The following is a 15,244-nucleotide window of genomic DNA, read 5'->3' as shown; positions in this document are numbered from 1 at the left end:
ACCACTTTCATTTGTGGTCCTAGATCGGATACGTATCCGATTCATGGCCATTGTGACCTTAATGTGCTCAGATCAGATTTTATGTACTCTTGTTCTGCTGCGCTGAGCGGACTAAAATAAGATAAGATTTCAGACTTAAAAGGTTTCTGTAATGTGGCCCCTGGTTTATGTCATTTCCATTCAAAATGGCCAGGACCACCACAGAACAGGTATTACTCGGTTGTCTTCTGTGTCTGATCTACTCACACCAGCTTGTCAGTGTTACTGCAGTGCTGAGAATGACCCATCACCTAAATAGTACCTGCTCTGTTCTTCAATGGTCAATACCCCCACAGGACCACCACACAGCAGGTGCTATTTGGGTGGTGGATCATTCTCAGCACTGCAGTGACACTGACAAGCTGGTGGAGTGGATCACAGTAGACAACCAAGTAATACCTGTTCTGTGGTGGTCCTGTGGGGGTCCTGGCCATTTTGAATGGAAGTGATATAAATGAATGGTGGTCTGTGTCTTTGGCACAGGCCGTATAGTTGGTACAAACAATTGAAATGTGTGAAGCGAGAATAATTTCTGGATTTGTTGTAGCAAAGAGTGCTTTTATAAATGACTGTGCTACAGAAGGCGCCCAGCTCGATAAACAGACGCATCCGAGCCATCTAGTCTAGTGCAGCGTGTTTTTCTCACTCTGTCTTCAGGAGGTCTGAAGGTTATGGCAGGCTATGAAGGACACGCGGTGCACAGCACACACACACACACACACACACACACACACAGACACACACTAGTCAGCTGGTCTGCTGAGAGGTTCATCTGTTCACCACAGCGTTCAAATCATATTACCATCGAATCAGTGGCTGCCCTGCTCTGAACGCAGTGTAGGAGAGTTCTGGACAGAGTCAAACCCTGTTTCTCTCTCATTCAATCACAATTTATACACAGTTATAACATCAGTTACAGCTGCTCTAATGCTAGAGGTGTAAATCTCCAAACTAACATTGGAAACACTCCAGTGCATCTCAAACTGCAACAAAATTTGATTAAGCATCAGTTCTTTCTACTGTGTGGAGATTGTGAGATGGATCCTGATGTTGCCCCAGCCATCAGGGCCCTGTTACAAAAACTTCTTAAGTCTGAAATCTTGTGCTAGCGCATGTCTAAAGCGTCTGGGAAATGAAACTGAAACTGTAGATCAGTGAGACTTTTTTTATATATATTTATATAAAACTTTTTATATATATTTAAGATAACAAGTTCATTTTCTTGTGCCTGCTAGATAACAAAGTTGCTATCTTGAGGTAACAAGTTAATTATCTTATCTCAAGACAGTAACTGGTGTTACCTTTCTTATGCGTAACACCAATGGGGATCGGTAACACCAGTGACATTTTTAGTGAAAAATGCATTTTACTAAATAAATGCTACGGAGCATCAAACCACATGTCATCAATCATGGAACATCCACTAAAATATGTAATTTAATTCATTTGTATTCTATATTTTTCACAATTACCTAAGAATAAAGTCGGTCACACCAGTGACATCAACCAAAAGCTAGATAGATAGATAGATAGATAGATAGATAGATAGATAGATAGATAGATAGATAGATAGATAGATACTTTATTGATCCCGAAGGAAATTTAGCTTCCTATGAAATCATGAGCTAAACGTGAAAATCTCTGAGAACTGAGAGACACAGTGGACTCACCATGTGCTTTTCTTCATAGATCCTCAGAAAACAGGTCAAAGGAAGTTGAGTGATGTCATCAGTGTGACTTTTATTTCAAAATAAGAGATTTACACTCACTGGCCACTTTATTAGGTACACCTAGTAAAAGGCTGGACCCCCTTTTGCCTTCAGAACTGCCTTAATTCTTCGTGTCACACTTTCAACAAGGTGTTGGAAACGTTCCTCAGAGATTCTGGTTGGTTATTTGAGTTCCTGTTGTCTTTCTATCATCTGGAACCAGTCTGCCCGTTCTCCTCTGACCTCTCACATCAACAAGGCGTTTTCGTCCACACAACTGACCGCTCACTGGATATTTCCTCTTTTTCGGACCGTTCTCTGTAAACCCTAGAGATGGTTGTGAGTGAAAATCCCAGCAGATCAGCAGTTTCTGAAATACTCAGACCAGCCCGTCTGGCACCAACAACCACGCCACGTTCAAAGCCCCTTAAATCCCCTTTCTTCCCCGTTCTGATGCTCGGTCTGCACTTCAGCAAGTTGTCTTGACCACCTCTACATGCCTAAATGCAGTGAGTTGCAGCCGTGTGATTGGCTGATCAGCTATTTGTGTTAACAAGCAACTGAACAGGTGTACCTAATAGAGTGGCCGGTGAGTGTATTTGTTATGCAGTAACACCAGTGACACGACTCCTGGGGAACTTTCATTATATATTTTCTAATATTTATTTGGCATTTGTTTTCTTTATGTCATTTAATTCATATATTTTATAGTCATGTATAGATTATTGTAGTTAAAATGGCAAAAAAAAACATGTCAAAATACGGCCTCAGCCTTTACACATGACTTCGGGGACAAGCTCTTCTGTGGTGCTTGGAATTCTAGATAATTTAATTAAAAACCAATATTGCTAAATTGATGCTCAAGAAGACGTCATTTTTAAAAGATCATTGCTTTATTTTAAAATATTAATACATTGTAAACATAGCGTTTCTTAAGTGAAATATATCTGTAAACGCTAGGGACACAATAGTGGACGTTTCTGTAGAATGACCCAAATGCATTGCCTACTGCAGCTATTGCTCCAGTATTTTTATTCGATTTTATTTGATTTGTTCCTTTTTGCCACCCCCCCCCCCCCCCCCCTGCCCCCCATCTCTTTCTTCCTCTGTAGGGATGGCTTGATCAGTAAGGATGAGATGATGGCATATTTTCTTCGGGCTAACCCTGTGCTGCAGTGTAAAATGGGGCCCGGGTTCATCCACAACTTCCAGGAGATGACCTACCTGAAGCCTACCTTCTGTGAACACTGCGCCGGATTTGTAAGGACATGCTCCCTTTCAGCCTTACTAATGCTGCTAAATGCAGGAAAGCACGGTTATTAGCAATCAGGGCCAATTATTCTGTGCAGACTTTAGGTCAATGTTGTGCCCTTGTGGACTTGCCCTCAGCATTTCTCCTTAGGGCAATCTCAGAAGTTGCTCTTATACTATATTTGCTTGAATGAAGTTTGCTAACTGATCAATTAAAAGGGTGAGGGATCAAGTCAACGTGACTGTAGACTTTACAGCAGAGTCTACTTGTTGCCACATGATGATTCCCTTTTCAAAAATGTGGACAAAGCTATTGGGCAACTGGGCAGCACAGCAAGCGAGAACATAACATAACATACTGTGGTTGAGTGTTACACTAAAGTGTTACGTTAAACATGAAAAAACAAGATAAGACAGTAAAACAGCTTTAAAAACAATGATCAGAATGGGAAAATTCGAACAAGCAGCTGTCAGAAAAGGTACTAGATTCAGCTTTGTGGTTTTAATGCTGGTAGTATGTTTTGATAAGTAGTTTTAGGCTATCGAAATGTGCTACCTAGAGGTTTTATCTCACAGCTTTAGCTCACATGTAGCAATATTAGCATTAAGGCTCCTTAACGACCTCATAATTCAGAGGATCCAGTGATATTTGGGAGAAAAATGTACACAGAACAAGACGTATCAGATTTTTAGAAAACGCTATTTATTCTGGCCATAGAGAAATGGAGCTTAGACCCGGAGTTCCTAATATGGGCTTGACGAGGACTACAGAATGACGCATGACTACAGTGGTCTCTATGACAACATAATGTGTAATGTTAGTAAGAAGCTAATTTGCATATCAAACATCCTACTTTACTTTTCGATTTGTTGAACTTTCATGACTATTCGAACATTTGAATGGTCAGACCCCTCCCTACCATATAGAATATTACATCACTGCAATTACACTCCAGTGTAATATTTGGGGAAAACCCTAACTGGTTAAAGTAGATTTGACAAATGTGTTGTGTTGTTGGTGGCTGACAAATTGGCTTTCAAACTGCTTACTTTCATACTTTTGGCCTGTTGTACATTTTGCTTGAGGACCTCCTTGTACAGTGGACGGATAAAGTTACATCAGCAAAATATGTCCTATATCCAATACTGGATTATCACATTAGCAGAAAATTGTTGTATCTGGATCATTATGGCATGTACTTAATAGCAGCTGATTATTGTACAGTAGTTTACCCAGCTGCCCACTGCATAGTATAGTTCAGCGGTCAGAGGTCAATAGGTGGACTATGGTCCAAGTCCAGACCCAGATGCTGTCCTATGAGGAGCTGGACCTGTAACCGATAAACTAAGGAGAATGATTTAATTTTGACGGAATGGTCCATTTCAATTGGCATAACTTTTCAAGCCTTTATGGTAGCACCCTGGAAACCAATCGCATGCGTTGTAAATATCACACATGATGCTTCTCAGCCAATCAGATCAGTGCATTACAATGAGCACTGAGACTGGAGTGAGTGACGCACACAGCAGAGGGACGAGGAGAGAAACAGCAGTCAGAGAGGAAAGTGAGTCAGAGGGAAGTTATTCCACATGACGTGATCTAAAAAGAGAAAACTGACAGTAAATGTTGTTGAAATCTGACCGAACTGGACTTTATTTGATCTGATGTTCAGTAAATGTTGGTGAAATCTGACCAAACTGGACTTTATTTGATCTGATGTTCAGTAAATGTTGTTGAAATCTGACCGAACTGGACTTTATTTGATCTGATGTTCAGTAAATGTTGTTGAAATCTGACCGAACTGGACTTTATTTGATCTTATGTTCAGTAAATGTTGTTGAAATCTGACTGAACTGGACTTTATTTGATCTGATGTTCAGGAAATGTTGGTGAAATCTGACTGAACTGGACTTTATTTGATCTGATGTTCAGTAAATGTTGAAATCTGACCGAACTGGACTTTATTTGATCTGATGTTCAGTAAATGTTGTTGAAATCTGACCGAACTGGACTTTATTTGATCTGATGTTCAGTAAATGTTGTTGAAATCTGACTGAACTGGACTTTATTTGATCTGATGTTCAGTAAATGTTGGTGAAATCTGACTGAACTGGACTTTATTTGATCTGATGTTCAGTAAATGTTGTTGAAATCTGACCGAACTGGACTTTATTTGATCTGATGTTCAGTAAATGTTGTTGAAATCTGACCGAACTGGGCTTTATTTGATCTGATGTTCAGTAAATGTTGTTGAAATCTGACCGAACTGGACTTTATTTGATCTGATGTTCAGTAAATGTTGTTGAAATCTGACTGAACTGGACTTTATTTGATCTGATGTTCAGTAAATGTTGTTGAAATCTGACTGAACTGGACTTTATTTGATCTGATGTTCAGTAAATGTTGTTGAAATCTGACCGAACTGGACTTTATTTGATCTGATGTTCAGTAAATGTTGTTGAAATCTGACCGAACTGGACTTTATTTGATCTGATGTTCAGTAAATGTTGTTGAAATCTGACCGAACTGGGCTTTATTTGATCTGATGTTCAGTAAATGTTGTTGAAATCTGACCAAACTGGACTTTATTTGATCTGATGTTCAGGAAATGTTGGTGAAATCTGACTGAACTGGACTTTATTTGATCTGATGTTCAGGAAATGTTGGTGAAATCTGACTGAACTGGACTTTATTTGATCTGATGTTCAGGAAATGTTGGTGAAATCTGACTGAACTGGACTTTATTTGATCTGATGTTCAGGAAATGTTGGTGAAATCTGACTGAACTGGACTTTATTTGATCTGATGTTCAGGAAATGTTGTTGAAATCTGACTGAACTGGACTTTATTTGATCTGATGTTCAGGAAATGTTGTTGAAATCTGACCGAACTGGACTTTATTTGATCTGATGTTCAGTAAATGTTGTTGAAATCTGACCGAACTGAACTTTATTTGATCTGATGTTCAGCTGTCGACTGTATAAGATGCTGATATTCCTACTTGGCTACTTCAGTAAACAGTATATGGCACTGAGTCACGATGCAAGTTAGACGCTAAGATGTTCTGGACCTTCACTTGAGGAAATTTTCTCTAACTGGACCCCTGGTATAGTTTATAAAGGCCCGTTTTCACCTAATAAACTGCTGTAACACTCTCACGTCATCTTCTACTGCAGCAGATGTTAGATCTGTGACCACTGTTAACAGCCTGAGGGTCTAAATGACCTTATGAAGCAGATCTTGGTCACTGTGGCTAAAGGACAGCACACACAGTCTTTGAAGGGGCATTGCTGTAGGCTAGCATGCCATGGAGCAAAGATTTTAATAGAACTACATACAATTCTTCAGACAGTAAGGGAAAGCAAAGGTTAAATGTCATAAAGGCCACTCAGTAGAATGGTGTGGACTAAACTAGGAGAAAATTTGTGATTGCTAGGGCTGTGAATTAAACACTTAAATAAACGTATTATAAATGGCATCGTTTTATATAGTTAAGTGCAACGAATCGCGCTGACTTATTTGCTCAAATTTGAACCTCTTGATGTTCTGCATACAGCTTGTCATAGTGAAGGCTCTCCGGGAGAACTGTAGCTTTCCACTTTGTTGCTGCTTTTGTTAGTTTTCTGCTTGTTGATTTATTCACAGTTCTTCTGTGGACACTCTCCACCGTGTCCAACTGAAGGTACTTACTGCTGTATTTCAACAAGAGGGCTATAATCGTGGATTCTATCCAATGCTGGACAGTAAATCCATATTAATGTGTATGTTTTGGAATGGGATGTCCAACAAGCTCATATAAGTGTGATGGTGAGGTGTCCATATACTTTTGGCCACGGTGTGATTCTTTCTACACACTGATCAGCCATAACATGATGACCACCTCCTTGGTTCTACGCTCATTGTCCAGTAACACTGACATGGTGGTGGTGTGTTAGTGTGTGTTGCACTGGTGCGAGTGGATCAGACGCAGCTGGACTGTGGAGTTTTTTTCCCTAGCTGCTGGAGTTTTTAAACATCTCAGTGTCGCTGCTGGACTGAGAATAGCCCACCAACCAAAAATATCCAGCCAACAGCATCCTGTGGGCAGCGTCCTGTGACCACTGATGAAGGACTAGAGGATGACCAACACAAACTGTGCAGCAGCAGATGAGCTGTCGTCTCTGACCTTACATCTACAAGGTGGACAGACAAGATAGGAGAAGACAAGAGTAGAAACAAGGAGGTGGTCATTCCTGATGGGTGTATCTATAGGACTGTACTCTAATTCACATTCAGCTTGATCAGCTCTTGTATTGGAGTATTTCGTGTACATTGTTGGCAGTTATTCGTGCGATTAAACAGCGACATCAGCGCTGTTTACCGAGCTTGAGAGTTTTTGTAGAGCATGGCAGATAAAGGCCGAGCTTGTGGATTATTAAGCCGAGCATGAAACCCAGTAATTATGGTGTCGCTCGTTGCTGAACTAATTATGTTGTATTTACACAGATGGTTAGACAGGAATCAGAGGGCTGTAGTGCTGAGATGAAACACACATGCGTGCACGCACACACGCTATTGTACAGGAAGGGTGTTACGTCTGTGGATGTATCCTGTTTATTGCACACTGGCGTGCCTCAAAGCGCTCGCTGCCTTGATGTATCACCACTGTTTCTACTCATGTTTTTCTCTCTCTCTCTCTCTCTCTCTCTCTCCCTCTTTCTCTTTTTGCCCCCTCTTTCCTGCTGTCCAGCTCTGGGGAATTATCAAACAGGGCTACAAGTGCAAAGGTACACTCCCTTTCTCTCATTTGCTGATCAACTCACAATATCATCAGTGGACTTCCTTAATAGGGTGGCACAGTATAGCATGTCACTGCTGTCGGAACAATACCTCGTATCTCCAAAATGGTAACTTTACAGGAGAAGAACATACAGAAGAACATACATTACTTTCAGTGTAAATCAGTGGAACCAGACAGTCTTCCAAGTCAATTTTCAAAATATAAAAGCCAACATGCATTTTAAAATTCTGTCAAAAACTGAAAATGGACAAAAATGGAGATATGAGGTTTTGTTCCGACAACAGCGATATTGTGATATTGCTGCATATTGTGATTGCGATTTGCGGGCTTTATAATATTTATAAGTGTGCTCCCTCTGCTCTCCCCAGACTGTGGGGTCAACTGCCATAAGCAGTGTCGTGAGCTGCTGGTGTTGGCGTGCCGCAGGCTTCCTCGCTCCACCTCTCTGGGCAGCGTCTCCCCAGGAGCCCTCACGCACAGCTCTCTGCCCAGCAGCCCTGCACTGCCCGCCTGTAAAGGTACAACTAACTGCATAAATGTACAGGTGCTGAATAGTCATGAGCCGTGTTAACCTGAGGCCAGATCAAGATACACATACAAATGAACAAGGAAAACGGACCGCATGGCAGCAGTTTCATCATCTAGTCCTTTTGTAAAATGGAAGTTTTTTGCTATAGGTTTTCAATTAAAGGGGAATGCTTTACAGTGGTGTTAACAGGAGCCGCACCGTCCACAACCCATGCATTTTATCTGCGATTCACACTCTTAGAATAAAAGGTATGATACTGTCACTGGGGCAGGTCCTCCTCTTGTCACTGGGGTGGGACCCTCAAAGGTCCATCTCAGTGCCTTTAGTCAGGGAACATACCTGAACCATAATCCACTGAAATGATCTGTTCTAAGCTGGACTGACTCCACACACCCGCCTCGCCTCCAGGCTTTTATTTCTGTATTTTCATAACTTTAGGTTATGAAAAATGTCTAAATACGAACTTTTCACCTGGAGAAACTTGGAGTTACGACATAGCTGAAGTTTGAGGAAAGACCATGCCTAAACTCCTCCTACTTAATTGTAGCTTCCTATAAATACCAGTCCTACTCCTCCTACTCGTGACAAATTTCGCACCCCACCTCCTCCCCTTTCTCTTCCACCTTGTCCACGCCTGCAACTGATCTTTAATTGGGGGGTCGGCCTTCTCGTGACCCGCAGAAGCCGTACCGGGCTCTAGCCCAAAATTCCTCAGAGTTCCCCTCCTCCCATTATCTCACTTACCAAGGCGTGGTTCTGCATTCACAAATTTAAGGTATACAATTGGACCATAAAAGCACAGCTGTACTTTTAAGAGATATTTACACTGGTTTTACCGTCATGAATGAAAAACTACCCGCACAGTACCTTTATTTCTAAGAGTGCAAAATAACCAGTGAACTCACACGTCTTGTGAGTTTTTATACACAACGTTGATCAAATCTTGATCAACTGGTCAATCTCAAAAAGTACGTTTTCTTTGGGGACTATTTTGTCTTACAACGCCCTGCATGTACCTCTCCACCATTTAAGTGTTTTAAAAATGGGTTTTAGGCTAATACTGCTTCTAAACTATCATTCTCAAACATCAGGCAGAGATTTCGTAACCATTTCAAGTAATTACTTTTTGTGAGTTAGAGGCAACACACTGGATGTTTGGTTCCATTCACCACCACTGTGAACAATTCGGACACTGTAGGTTTCTCTAGAAGGGTATATTTCATATTAAACCACTCTGAATGATCTTAACTATCAAACTATTGTCAAAAGCACGTACTGAAAATCTTTGGCTGTTCAGTGGTGCAAAACTGATGCAAACCCAAGGAGAGACTGATCACTTTTTTTGATTCAATGATGAAATACAGGAAGATTCACTCGAAAGAGGCCCCAAATATTCTGTTGTAACTCCCGTTATGAGGAAGCCATCTGAACCAAAAATATACACTACATACCTTAATATGTGTGTAATCGATTGCATTACATGCGACGCTTGAACTGATCTCCGTTTCGACCCAGTGCTCCATGTTCCTGAAGGTATCAGCAAGCATATCGGAAGGAATAGCAGCAATTTCACTATGAGAAGGGATCAATGATGCCGTCGTTTCCAGTTTCCATACCATCTTCTGAATAACACTCTTAGATGGTACATCACGGACACCACAATTCTTCCTAAATTCACTTTGACATCGATTTTAAACGAATCGGTTACCCAATACGTTCTCACCATGAAGATGCTCTGCTCAATACTGCACACCACCATCCTGAAATGGAAGGCGCAAACAGAGGTTAAACGTTGCGACAGCTGTGTGGTACCTACCTCATCGCTCCGACGCAGGGGCATCCCAGCTGGTTCGAAGATCCATATACTGAGGAGCACATTACACATTGTTTGGTTCAGATGGCTTCGTCCTAGCGAGAGTTATTACAGGCCTCTTTCGAGTGAATCTTCCTGTTGCATTCTTCACAATGTAATCTGAGAAGCTCTTCTTCTTGCTGTTCGACCCCTCTCTCCAGATGAAGACGAGGTTTTTGAGTTTCCTGCCGTGAGCTCCTCTTCGGGCTCAGATTTAGAAGGCAAGTCTATCACGCTGATGACCGGCTCTGCCCAGCGGATCTCAGTCCGGCTCCAGAGAGCCACCACCAGCCAGGCCACTCAGACGGAGCCGCTGTGGCCGGAACACGGCTGGGGTCCGGCCGCCGACGCCGGCTCGCACACCTTCCCCAAGATGAGGTGTAGGCCGCACCGCAAACCCTCCAAAAACAAAGGCTTCGCCCGCTGGGATAACGAAACGCAGGGAACAGCAGCAAAGGCAGGGACTGGACACGGACGGAGGGAGTCACAGGAACAGGCAGAGACGGAGAGAAATGGGGTCATACCACAGCATCGGGATGACACAGAGGCTTCTGAGGTAAAGTTTCATTTATTTGTCCTTCAACTGAACCTGTTTCACACGCCCCCTGTGTGCAAGGGGTGTATAGATGCATAATATTCAGAGTGGTATCATGATATATTCTTTGATACAGCAAAAATGTGTGAATATGTGTCTTGCGTTCATATGTTAATATGTTTCCACCATGTGCCCGGCATGCATGCATTTACATTATGGACATAATGATGCACATATTTTCAGGTTTGGCACTATTTTTGGTTCTACAGTAAAGAAAATGGTTTACTTCCAAGTAGAGCTGGGCGATATGACCAAACATGTTACGGTGATAAAAAATTTCATATTACGATAAATGTCAAATTAGTTATTTCTTTTGAGTTTGAAGGCTGATCTTTGCTCCTGTGGCTGTTTTAAACTATCCTTTATGGTCAGAACACGACAAACACTCACCAAACAGTGGAGTATTTCACAGATCTGTCATGGGGCAGTGGGACAAAGTTTCTGGTGAGCTGTTTGAACTAAATACAATGATCAGTCCACCTACCACACAGGTGCAAAATTACAGACTGTAGTCCATCTGTTTCTCTGATACTCTGTTACCCTGTTCTTCAGTGGTCAGGACCCCCATGGACCCTCACAGAGCAGGATCTATTTGGGTGGTGGGTCATTCTCAGCACTGCAGTAACACTGATGTGGTGGTGGTGTGTTAGTGTGTGTTGTGCTGGTCTGAGTGGATCAGACACAGCAGTGCTGCTGGAGTCTTTAAACACCTCAGTTTCACTGAGGACTGAGAATAGTCCACCAACCAAAAATATCCAGCCAACAGCGTCCTGTGACCACTGATGAAGGACTAGAGGATGACCAACATAAACTGTGCAGCAGCAGATGAGCTACTGTCTCTGTCATCTACAAGGTGGACCAACAAGGTCCTGACCACTGAAGAACAGGGTAACAGAGTATCAGAGAAACAGATGGACTACAGTCTGTAACTGTAGAACTACAGAGTGCAGCTATACAGTAGGTGGAGCTGATCAGATGGAAGAGTGTAGACACGAGATGATTGTGAAATGTGGAAAATCTCTCTCAGTAAACCTCTTTTAGCATGATGAAGGTTAAACGAGGACGTCAAAGGGGTCCAGGTGAAAAGTGGGCCGCCCACAGTCCACTTCGATTTCGCCTGTGTTCGATGACTCCCCCTTCGCCCCTGCTACTCTCAAGGCCCCAGAACATCTTGTTATTAATGCCCTGCCTATTACATCGCCTTGGAAACCCCAGGGTTCCATGGGCCACCTTCCCTCCGTCATTGACGGGGAGATTATCTCCATCAAGGCCCAGAGGGAAGAACACTCAGACTGTTGCTGGTTAATATGGAACACCTCCTGCCTGCTGCCGCTGTTTTTGCGGCTTAGGTGGGCTATTTTAGGACCAGACAGATGCCCTTGTTTTGGGTTCAAGCAGTAGCATTAAAGGTCCATCAAGATAACATTAGCCAGATAACTGCTATGTATTACATGTGATTATTTTGTATTCCTGAAACCAGTTTTCCCAGAACAGTATCCGTTCACAGTGTGGCTGTGGGTGTAAAAGAGGGTTAGAGAAAATTCCGTCTTTTATTGCAAGGCATAACATTATGACCACCTCCTTGTCCACTTACTGTATAGCTGCACTCTGTAGTTCTACAGTTACAGACTGTAGTCCATCTGTTTCTCTGATACTGATGTTCTTCAGTGGTCAGGACCCCCATGGACCCTCACAGAGCAGGTACTATTCGGGTGGTGGGTCATTCTCAGCACTGCAGTAACACTGACGTGGTGGTGGTGTGTTAGTGTGTGTTGCGCTGTTGCGAGTGGGTCAGACACAGCAGTGCTGCTGGAGTTTTTAAACACTGTGTCCACTCACTGTCCACTCTGTTAGACACTCCTACCTTGTCAGTCCACCTTGTAGATGTAAAGTCAGAGACGACAGCTCATCTGCTGCTGCACAGTTTGTGTTGGTCGTCCTCTAGTCCTTCATCAGTGGTCACAGCCAACACACCGTTGGCTGGATATGTTTGGTTGGTGGACTATTCTCAGTCCAGCAGTAAGCGTAGAAGCAAGGAGGTGGTCATATTGTTATGCCTGATCGCTGCAGATTTACTGCTATTGTGACAGTATGTAGAAATGCAGACTCATTTTGAGATACACATGGGTGTCTTCCATGGGATTTGAAAGTGAAGCAGGAAAGTAAACTGCAAATTACAGTATTTTTAATATAGTCTCCTCTTATTTTACACGAAGAACCGTACTATGCTTTATGTTCACCGGTACTGTTCTATGTTCTTTTAAAACCAAACACAAAATTCATATAGAATTTAGACCACTTTGACCGGGAAAAGACGTGTAGGAATAGGTATGGATATGTAAGTTTAGCCAATGCAACCAGAATGTGAAACTCTCTGAGCATCTCACCCATGTGCATTTCAGATCAGCTGACTTGCCAGCTCCGAGGGCCCGAGCAGGACCCCCCGGAAGCCGTCGGTGCTGCGATCCAGAAAGCTCTCTTCACTGGGGGACGTTCTGGGGTGCCTCAGGCCCCCATATGGCCAGGAATAGGGCCTCTACTCCACCCGAAGACTCCACAACAGGACGCCAAACTCCCAGACTGAACGAAAGAAACGGGAACTTGTGGGTGGGGTGGTTAGTGCATCCTTGCAGGAACCTGAACTGTGCTGATGCAGTGGACGCCACCGTTTTTTCACGGGGTCACAAGGAGAGGTTTTCAGACAGGACCCCACTGAGCTATCACCACAATGAGCTGGCGTTTCGGGGAGAGTGTTTTTAGGGTAACGTGTTTCTTTTCCGGTGTAGTGATTCACATGCTTAATTAGTGGTTAGAATAACATACAGTTCAAAAGTTACGCAGCTCCTGCTTTGCAGTCACTACCAAAAGCAACATGATATGCCTGAAAGCAAGTTTCTTGGAAACCTTGAACTACGTCACATTGACATTTAGTGTAGTACGTTATGTGTGTGTGTGTGTGTGTGTGTGTGTGTGTGTGTGTGTGTGTGTGTGTGGGTGGGTGTATGTGAAGGACCGCTTGAGAGAAATCCTGTTTTGTTTTTTTGCTTGTAGACTTTTCTGAATGGAGTGTGCCTGAATATTAATTTCAGTGTTATATACACTGTTTGGCTGGAGTTATGTATGTTTAAAAGACACTACGTAGGGGTTATTTGGAAATGTGGTTGCTTGAATGTTCAATGAAGGTTTAATGAAGGTTTAATGAAGTCTGGGTGGTTTTAGAAGGTTTGCATGTGTGTGATGGGAGGTTGATTGGAGGCGAACGGGTAAAACGGCTTCCCGAGGCCGCAGTTCTATTAGATTACCGTAGTACTAATGTAAATGAGCTGATTCAGGGTGCACAGACAGATAGACAGATGTGGCAGTTGGAGTTTCTGTGAAGATATTAGTGCATTTACTATGTCATTGAGGGAAAAATCGATAACACTAGTCATATTCGACCGGTATCTCATTATGAACTCAAGGAGAAGGTACGCATGCAGGTCAGGTAATAAAGGATCCACAGAGAGCTTCAATAATCTAGATACTACTGATCAAATGGCGGAATATAAAGTTGTTCTGTGATAAAAGAAATTGGAGCTCATCTAATAACAGAAGGAAGAACACATGATCGCTGATAAGCGTATGTAGATCTGCAACAAAAGCTTTGAAATCGGTTTATTTTTGCGCTAAAAGGCTCAACAAGGCACTCGACTGGCTAGAGCTTCCCAGAGGTGACCTCCATCCTGACAAATCAACCGTAAGATCAGCGTTACCAAGCAACCGTGGCTGAATGCTAGGCGGTACAAGTGTGTGAGAGGTAGAGTGAGAGAGAGAGAGACTAAGAGGCTGCTCTCATCTTTCTTCATCACATCTGCCAGTGTTGGCCAGATGTTTGTCTGGCGACTGTTGCCAGGCACTAGGCGATGGACTGAGAAAGTTGCTACATCCATCTGCCCTCAGATCAGTACGGACAGGTGCAAAGAAAGCCTTGACGTGGCAGCTTAATCCTGCAGTATACTTCAAATTATGAAAGACCTAAAACAAAATCGAACTACTGCTGAACATGCCATAGAGTTAAAAAGAACTTGCATCGCGCAGTGGGCCAATCACGGTCCAGGGGAGGTCTCAGAACAATTGATGCAGTGATTAGGGCTGAGCACAGCCAGAGGGAGGTCAATGAATGACTCTGTGATTGGAACCAATTACAGTCCAGGGGGGCTCTCCAAATAATGACGTAGTGATTAGGGCCAAGCGCAGTCAGGGGGAGGCCTTAGAATGGCTGATGGCGGAGATTAGGACCAATCACATTAAGGCGGAGGTCTCCGAATTAATAATGCGGTGATTAGGACCAATCACAGTCAAGGGGAAATCTCACAATGAATAATGCAGTTATTAGGACCAATAACATTAAGGAGGAGGTCTCAGAATGAATAATACGTTGATTGGAACCAATGACAGTCAAGGGGAGGTCTCAGAATCAATAATGTAGTGATTTGGACCAATCACAGT

At 42.8% G+C, this 15,244-nt stretch overlaps 1 protein-coding gene across 3 annotated transcripts in view; it reads left to right on the top strand.

The window, feature by feature from the left end:
• The window catches only part of rasgrp3 (RAS guanyl releasing protein 3 (calcium and DAG-regulated)), a 91,241-nt gene extending 77,286 nt beyond the window's left edge, over positions 1-13,955 (top strand). For all 3 annotated transcript variants that reach the window (XM_017702569.2, XM_017702571.2, XM_037541920.1), the window contains 5 exons: positions 2,861-3,008; positions 7,730-7,766; positions 8,149-8,298; positions 10,323-10,717; positions 13,159-13,955. In XM_017702569.2, coding sequence (XP_017558058.1) covers positions 2,861-3,008; positions 7,730-7,766; positions 8,149-8,298; positions 10,323-10,717; positions 13,159-13,167 — 739 coding nt within the window. In that variant the 3' untranslated portion in view covers positions 13,168-13,955. The remainder of the gene's footprint in view (positions 1-2,860; positions 3,009-7,729; positions 7,767-8,148; positions 8,299-10,322; positions 10,718-13,158) is intronic.
• Positions 13,956-15,244: the final 1,289 nt, after the last annotated feature.

This window comes from Pygocentrus nattereri, chromosome 10, assembly GCF_015220715.1.
Source record: "Pygocentrus nattereri isolate fPygNat1 chromosome 10, fPygNat1.pri, whole genome shotgun sequence".
Classification (NCBI taxonomy): domain Eukaryota; kingdom Metazoa; phylum Chordata; class Actinopteri; order Characiformes; family Serrasalmidae; genus Pygocentrus; species Pygocentrus nattereri.
The sequence above is the reverse complement of the archived record's forward strand: the minus strand, read 5'-3'. Positions and strand labels throughout refer to the sequence as shown.